Genomic DNA, 9203 nt, shown 5'->3' with positions numbered 1-9203 from the left:
TAATTTGAATAGTTAAAACTAGTTTTTAGTCTAATTAAGGTTTTTAGTTAATTCACAAATAGTCGCTTACTTGTAGTTCACACGGTCTATGGTTGATTTGTCTAGTGGTCTTCCCGAGTTTTAGTTCATTTCATGTATTTCATTTGTTTTAAAGTCATTAGTTCATAATTGTTTTAGTCTAGTTTAGATTTTTTTATATTTGGTTACATAGCTTGATCTTAAGTAGTTAGTTTGTTATGCTATTTTGTCTCGTAGTGAATTTGTAGTTAGTTAGTTTAAATCTTTGTTTTTCTGAATTTTTAGTTCATTAACTATTAGATTTTGTTTAGTTCTATTCGTTGTTGTTGCGGTTCGTGTTTAATTCTTTCAGGGAAGCGTTTAGACGTGCAGAGAGCCCTCTTTTGATCCCTCGAAAGTACCCTCTGAGGTCTTAAAAATAGCCCCTCAAGGAGCTCCTCAGAAAGGCCCTTAATCAAACACATACAAAAGTGAATAAAGAAGCAAAGAAGTGACCCAAAGACTTGAAGCACTGAAGACTTTTCTCTTCTTTCTATATTAGGATTTATTTTCTTTTCATTAATTGGGTTTATAATAAGGCTATTATTTTTTTGTTTAAAGTCCTCCACCGAGGGCTACACTCTCTCTCTTATTTACTCAATTAATTGATTTTTATTTTTAGCAATAAAGAGTAGTTAATTGTGTGCTTGAATACAAAGTATTTTCCCGTTCCTTGAGTTCAACCTGGACTCCACCACTCGTGTGAGCCGGTTTTTATTATTTGATGCACAGTTTTCATAAAAAATTTTATTGAAAATATCTTTTTAAAATACTCTATTGAAAAAGTTGCATCAACATTACAACACACAAAATATGTTCACAGTATAAAAAACAATCATGCAAGTAATGAGCACCTTCATGCAGTGCAACATGTGTAGCACACGATCAAAGAGTAAACTGGTTTACTTATTGAAAATATCTTTTTAAAATACTCTATTGAAAAAGTTTCATCAACATCACAACACACAAAATGTGCTCACAGTATAAAAAACAACTATGCAAGTAACGAGCACCTTCATGCAGTGCAACGTGTGTAGCACACTATAAAAAAGTAAACTAGTTTACTTGCAGACCTAGGAGTGATAGCTCGTTCAGGTATGTGCGAGTGCCTATGAACTTCTATAAGGATTATACATAATGGTTTTATGTAAAACCCACCCTATAGAGTCAGGTGGGGGAAGATAATCTTCAACAAAAAAAAACATGAAATGATAAACCTCACCCCCATTATTAGGAGGGTGAGAGTTATAGAGTCCTTGATAATTTTAATAAAGTATAAAGAATGTTCGTTTATAAATATAAATATGCATATGCCAAATTCTGTTATTAAAGTTACGTAAGACTCGACTGCAGACTAGAGTGCAGTGTTTGCATTCGAGGTAAGAGAAATTATAAGCATTTTAGTTAATAAAAGAGTGTATGATAACATATTTGTGAATTAGACTACATGAAATCATGTTTACTTGAGATCACAATTGTATTCTAATGAATTTGCAACTGCATATTAAAGATACACTTTTCTTGTGATTAGAGAATGAATGCATGTGAATTAACCCTAATGCCTAAAATGATTTCATGTATATGTGATACTTCAACATAAGTTGCATGTATTTAATTATTGTATTTTATATGAAATACATACTTGAGTTTGTGAAGAACTTAAGAATACATGCTTGAGAATTGAGTCCTTGAAATGAGATATGAGATTTGAGTCTCATGCTAGTGCAGAGGTGTTACTTTGACTTAAAATACTTTAGCATGTTAAAACCCCATAAATTATCGGGGATGGTAGGTGAAAATGACTACCTAATGGCCGTCAGCGTGAGAGTCGCCACTTTTGGAGCCCTCGGTTTTGGTTCTGCATACTTAAAAAAATGATAAACCTCAAAACCCTAGGATTGTCCATTGAGAATGCTTGAATGAGAATGTTCCTTGAGATCACTTGTCAAGAGACAGTGGGTAGGAACTCGAGTGAAAGTTCACATGAATACATGAAATTCACATTATATATGTCATAGGGGACTTTAAGGCTTTACTAAGAGATTTATAACTCTAGAGTTAGATTAAGATGTAGCATGAATTACAAAAATATTGGATTATGTATAGTTCTAGATTACTGATTTGTTGGTTCGCTATCGGGGGTTCTATACTGCAGTGGACAGAGACAGAGGGAGTGGTTCATAGTCTGACCAACATCGTAGAATTGATGTATGCCCATAGTAGGCTATTATCATTATAGCCGAAGTATATAGTGTTTAGCATTGAGAGTATGCTAACTTGTGAGAATCGAGTGAGAAACTGAGAAAATTAAAAGACACAAACATGTGTGTGATGTGTGATAAAAAAAAACTGAAATAAGACTAGATGCTTAGAGCCCAATACACTTGTAAATTTGAGTTTATTCTGCTTGTAATATAACTCTTATTGAGTTGTAGACTCACCCCTTTTTTAATTATTACAACTGTAGGCTCTAAGTGACTTTTGTGGGACAAGAATTGGTGTAGGACGTTGCCAACCTTCTTCAGGATGTAGGTGGCCTCGTCTTTCGACAGAGCAATTTCTCTTTCTTCTTTTATTTATTGAATTTGAGAGGCAATGCCTTATTTGGAGGATGTAGCCTTTATGACTTATGTAAGATTTCTTTATTTGTTTTTAATTGATGATGTTTATTTAAAAAAAAATTGGTGCCATGTTCTTATGCGCTACTTTGGTATTTCTCTCTAAGAAGTAATACCCACGAACCCAAACTCTAGAGGTCCCAGATCAGGTTATTGTAAAGTGGTATCAAAGCCAGGTTAACATGAAAATTTTATTATCAAAATGTTCAATAGATAATGATTAAAGTATATGCTAGTTAGAAACCTATTAAATAAGAATTTTGCATTGGATGGGAATGGAGAACTCGAACGAAAATAATGTGTTTGCATAGTTAAGACACATAACTATGTTAGTGTTCATAATAGCTATGGTTATTTGTGACATGGGACATTCAGTTCAAGAGATGACGAAAGATTGGATGAGAGGTCAACCAATACCACCCCCTGCTAGGAGAGGGCACTCAAAGCCCTATGCTCGGGAAACTTGTTAGTTCCATTGTTGGGAAGTGCGAGCGGTCTAAGGAAGAGCAAACAAAGATAAGATGCTAGCCAAGAGAGGAGTTGCATATAGAACCAGAGGGGCCATGAGGAGTGCACGATGATACCACATATCTCATGCAAGTTATATAGTCATTATGAGCACACCTAGTTAAGCTGAGTTGATAGCTACCAATAGAGAGGTGATAGCTAGGGCGATCAAGGTGCATATCAAAGAAAGAAGAATGACAGCAGCACGAGCATCTATGCCTCCTCCACCTACCATTGAAGATTCTAGTGGACTTAGGCTCTCGTTCCCTTACTAGACGCCACTAGACACAACATGGGTAGAGGTGCATGCTAGGGAAGATGGTCATGTACCATCTCGGGTGTTGGTGAACTAGGAGAACTCGTCAGGCGAACCCGAAGATGGAGAGCCCACACACTCCAGATTCTCCCACCTACACTCTAGCTTCTCCCTTGTACATGTCGGACTCGATTGTAAGATAGAGAGGACCATATTTATATTGTTTAGTTTATATATAATGAAACTTAAGATTATATTAGTACTATTTGGTTTAGTATTTTGATGACTTTACCTATGTATTGCATTAAAAATAAATAAAATGCTTGTTAAGAAAATCTTGGTTATGTTGTGTGTATACGTTATATAATCTGTTTTGAATAAACATAAGGTTATAAGTAATAAATCACACGTATAATGAATTGCAATGCAGTATATAATGACCACTCATAGAAGGAAGTGTGTTAGTTTCTAAAACTTATAGACTCTTACCTTCACATTTCAGGGTGTTAGGAAACTAGCCAGACCAACAATCTTATCATGTCTAAAAGCCAACAAATATGTTCGAGAAGGATACGTTGGACTTTTGGTCTACATGAAGACTGATAATAAGGATGACCTTTCAGTTACAGTTGTAGAGATTATGCAGGAATATGCCAATGTTTGTTAGAAGAACTCTCAGGTCTTCCTTCGAAATGAGTGATTGAATTCTAGATTGATCTTATTCTGAGAACCAAACAAATTTATAAGGCACCTTATAGAATATGACTCACAGAAGTTAGTGAACTCAAAGAGCAACTTCAGGAATTATTGGATAATGGTTTCATCCGACCATCAGTATTCTCGTGGGGTGTTTCAATCTTATTTATTAAGAAAAATGATGGGTCACTGCAGGTGTGCATTGACTTCTGACAGTTAAATGCAGGGACCGTTAAGAAAAAATACCTGATACCTTGAATTGATGACTTGTTTGATCAATTGCAAGAAGTTGCATGTTTTTCGAAGCTAGACTTGTGCTCTGGATATCACCAACTAAAAATCAAAGAAGAAGATGATGCTAAGACAACTTTTAGATCAAGATATGACCATTATAAATTTCTAGTCATTCCTTTTGGATTGACAAACACACCTGCAATGTTCATGGATTTATTGAACATAGCCTTCAAGCCATACTTAGACAAGTTCGTGGTGGTGTTCATTGATGATATTTTTATCTACTTATTCATGAAAGAGCAGCATGAAGAGAATTTAAGGATTGTTTTGCAGACACTTACAGAACATAAGCACTATGCCAAATTCTCAAAGTATGCATTCTGGATGGAGCAGGTTTCTTTTATTGGTTATATCATATCAAAAGATAGAGTTATGGTGGATCTTACAAAGATTAGGTCAGTTTCTAATTGGCCTAGACCAAAAAATGTTACTGAAATTCATAGTTTCTTGAAATTAGCTGGTTATTACTGAAGATTTGTGGAAGGATTCCTAGTGTTGGCAACTCTTATGACCAAACTCACCAGAAAAGATGTCAAAGTCGAGTGGAATGAGAAGTACAAATAAAGTTGTGAGGAGATCAATAAGTGCTTGATCACAACACTGGTCTTAGTATGGCCTTCAGGACCAGGAGGTTTCACAGTCTACAGTGATGCCCCACATAAATTATTGGGTTGTGTATTGATGCATCATGGAAAGGTGATAGCTTATGCATTACGCCAGTTGAAAAACCATGAAGTGGATTATCTGACCCATGACTTAGAGTTAGTTGCTGTAGTGTTTGCCCTTAAGATTTAACGACATTATCTACATGGTAAACAATTTGAAGTGTTTATCAATCATCAAAACTTAAAATATTTAATTTCTCTGAAAGATCTTAATCTAAGACATCAAAGATGACTTGAGTTTTTTGAAGGATTGTGACTTTGAGCTAAAATATTATTCGAGAAAAGCTAATGTAGTCACTGACGCCCTTTGCAGGAAGTCAGAGGCCTTAGCCAGACTGTTAGATTGAGATTTTTTTTTTCACCATTGCTCATCAGAAAACAGAAGCTTAGTATCTACCAGGTCGGTTACTATTCGTGCATACTACCCTGAGATCAAATTTGCGAGATAAAATTAAGGATAAGCAATCCTCAGACCTAGAATTAGAAAAGGTGAGAAAAAAAATGTCTAAAGGTGAAGTTTCAGACTTTAGGATAGATGAGTAGGGTCTCCTAAAATTCTGAATCAAGTTATGCATTTCTAAGGATGGTCAGCTTAGAAAGCAGTTGTTCAACGATGCACACCACTTGAGATATATCATTCATTGAGGTTGTACCAAAATGCATCGAAATTTAAATGCTACATTTTCCCAGTGTGGTTGATCAATAGGGAAGGAAAGACGTGCAATCTAATAGAACTGACCCCACAACTCTTAAATTCGGATTCAATTTCTAGACCCCTTTTATAAAATGTTTCTGGTGAAAACCCTTCTTTTTGTTTTAAAAAATTGGGATCCACAAATTGTTACATATAAGTTATTGTTATTAAGACTTAAATATTATGACAAAAAATACTAAATATGCATGATAACTATTTTTAGTCTATAGGTATATTTCATATGACAATTCATATCTATCAATTTATAATATCATATCAAAATTTGGAAATTCATATTGATTGTTTTAAAAATCACATTAATGCTTTTTAGAAATGTCAAAACTTTTTGACGTATGGTTATTTGTTTTAAGTGAAAACATGCTTGAAAAAGTTTCAGCTTTCATACCAGTACCAATAACTCGAACCAGTACTTGTCTCTAGCAACTGTGCTGTTTTATTCAAAAGTATGCTTGTCTCTAGCAACTGTGCTGTTTTATTCAAAAGTATGCAGTGGGTTTGGGAACTATAAGATGCACAATCATTTTTCCGTTGCATGAGCACAGGAATAAAATCACTTTTTTATTTTTGTGTGTGTGTGTGTGTGGGGGGGGGGGGGGGGGGGGGGTGGGGGGTGGGGGCATCACAGTGGCTTTTGAAAATATCCCGATAAAATCATTGATAATTTCAAGATATCGCCTATACTTGTTACATAACGACGGATTCGATTACACGTAGATCCACATTCCCACTTTCGAAACCCATTCTCCTTTGCGCCAACCTTTTCTTAGTTGGACATAAAAGGATAAACCGAAAAAAGAAAGAGTGGAATATATGGAATTTCTATTTTCAGGATCAGGAAAAACCGTCACAGCGAGCAAGTTCGGCAACAATCCTACTGTCTAAGTTGCAACCACCCTCAAGAATCGGCCTTCCTTTTGGAGTCTGGACCACACACAAGAGCTCACACAGGCTGTCATTCCCACGCCCTTCCTATTTTCAATTTCAAAGGGCTATCATAATTAAAGTATATGGAAGAGAAGAAGCATCTCCATGAGACAGAGAGAGAAATAAAGAAGAAGAAAAAAGGAAAAAAAAGAAAAAGAAAAAGAAGAGGTGGGAGTGTCGTAATGAAAATCATCGAGCCATCCCTGAACGTGGGCGGAGAAGAAGGACGAGGAGGCGGAGGGCTTGATGGTCCGCAACCCGCCCGATTCGTCGTCCCGTCTCGTCGGCCTCACCACCCTCTTCCTCGTCGCGGTGCTCCTCCTCCTGAGCCTCGTCTCCGTCGCTTTCATCCTCCGGTTCCGACTCAAGACCCGGCGGGGCCACTTACTGGCGCTCCGGGGCTTCAACTCCCTATGGCCAATAAGAATCCTCCTCGTGGCGTCCTCCATCCTGTGGTGCCTTTCTGAGATCCTCCGTCTCCCTCTCCTCCGCCAGCCCGGCTGGCCCCTCTCCCGGCTCGGCTCGGCGCGTCAAGCCGACCTCTGCAGGCTCCACGTCGCCGCGTCGCTCGGCCTCGCGGAGCCCGGCTTCTTCATGGCGACGGTGTGGCTGGTCAGGGGCTCGCTGCAGGCCGGGAAGAGGAGCGAGAGGTCGTCCGTTGCCTCGACGCTTGCGTCGTGCCTGCCGCTGCTCACCCTCCACTCCCTCGTGGCCTCCGTCCTCCCCCGCGCCGTTGACCGGCTGAGCTTCCTCCCCGATTTCTTCGTCGCCTCGTTCGATAAGCCGAGCCGTGGAGCAGGCGTGTGGTGCTCGTTCCCGCTGCTGAGCACGATCATAGCCGCCGTTTGCGGGGTCGCCTTCGTCCCGTACTTCTCGTCGCTCTGCTGGAGGATGATGGACGTGGTCATCAACAAGAGGTTGGGGTTTCGGCTGTACGCGCTGGCACTGACGGTCCTGATCTCCCCATCCATCCACGTGGCGGCCATGGGCATCTCTGTCTTCTGGAAAGGCCAGGACATAGAGTTCCAGTTGGTTGCCCTCCTGAGCTTCGTCAGCATCTGGAGTTGCTTGGCCGTGACCGAGGTCATTTTTGTAATTCTTCCCATCGCAGACTCCCTCGCCGTTGATATGCTGATAGACACGGATGATCAGGTCGATGAGAAGCTGATAGACACGTGTGTGGTTCAGATGAGCAGTGTGCTTCCTCAGGATGATCAGGAATGCGAGGAACTGCTGTTGGGAGGAACCGGGAGATGACTTTGGAAAAATGGAATTAATGGGATGCAGCCCAATTCAGTGGGTCAAATGTTATTGGATCCAGATTTGGGATCCAACTAAGCTTGAGAAACACCCCCATCGACTCCGTAGCTCCTTATTGCTGTCAGATACAAATTTTACATGGTTAGACTCTAATCAGATTCTTATCATTGGCCAGAAAATCTGCCATCGATCTGATTGCACATTAGGATCTGATATGGGTCCAAAAAAAAATGATTGAACAATACTATCGGTTGGTACGTCATTCTATTTACATCCCGAGCAAATTTGGTTCATGTATTTCACCCTCTCTAGTGTTCTTTTTCTTGTGCTAAACCAAATTAATTAGAATTCATATACGAGCGATGCAAACATATTAAAAAAAATATATGCTAAATGGGCTTTTATCTTTTTCAATGTTTTTTAGAGGTGTTCAGCATGGTCGATTTACTAAAGATCAACATCCAGATCATATGTTTTCGATTAAAAAATAGTATATGGAGCTTACAAAATTTATCCATGTATTTTTCCAACTTCATAAAAGCTCATCCATGTGTCTGAATCGAATACTCTAAGAACTGATCCCTATAAATTCAAATCATATTTGTATGATCAGAATTTAAAAATAAAATAAAAATGCCTAAAAATCCAATTAGTATGTTTTATTTTATATATATATATAAAGAAAGATAGAAGTTGATTGCTGCTAACCATTGTTTTAGCTAACCGCCAACAAACCAGGCTTTTGAAGGTTTTTTTTATGTTTTTTTTAAATCTGACCACACTGAAATTTGTTCTACATGATTGATTTTATCTGTAATGACTCTTTGGTCATTTGATTTTGATACGCAAGTAGGTTTTTATAAATATTCAAGACTTAAAAAATCATGTTTTTTATCGAAAAAACAAGATCCAAGTGTCATTTTCTAGTAAATTGACTATGTTGAACACATTTTTGCAATCATATTTAAGGAAAATATGAAAAAAAAAACTTCAAAAAACCCGGTTAATTAAAAAAGTGGTTAGTGCTACCACTTTATATATATATATATAGGTTACTAATGAAGGTAAGGAACTAATGAGCAAAAATCACTTTTTTTCCTTCAAACTGTTCTATTTTTTATAGATCAAATGTTGCAGATGTGATCTACATGGTTTGTTTAATAGAAATGTAATTATGACAAGCAATTAAATTTTTAAACGGGTTTAAAAAT

At 37.7% G+C, this 9203-nt stretch overlaps 1 protein-coding gene across 1 annotated transcript; it reads left to right on the top strand.

Annotated features, from left to right (window-relative positions):
- Positions 1-6978: 6978 nt before the first annotated feature.
- LOC149829554 (uncharacterized) lies at positions 6979-7989 on the top strand. Its single transcript, XM_090016242.1, has one exon. The coding sequence runs from the start codon at positions 6979-6981 to the stop codon at positions 7987-7989; it is 1011 nt and encodes a 336-aa protein (XP_089872368.1).
- Positions 7990-9203: the final 1214 nt, after the last annotated feature.

Source organism: Nuphar pumila, chromosome 8 (genome assembly GCF_984573655.1).
Source record: "Nuphar pumila chromosome 8, dmNupPumi1.hap1.1, whole genome shotgun sequence".
Classification (NCBI taxonomy): Eukaryota; Viridiplantae; Streptophyta; class Magnoliopsida; order Nymphaeales; family Nymphaeaceae; genus Nuphar; species Nuphar pumila.
The sequence above is the reverse complement of the archived record's forward strand: the minus strand, read 5'-3'. Positions and strand labels throughout refer to the sequence as shown.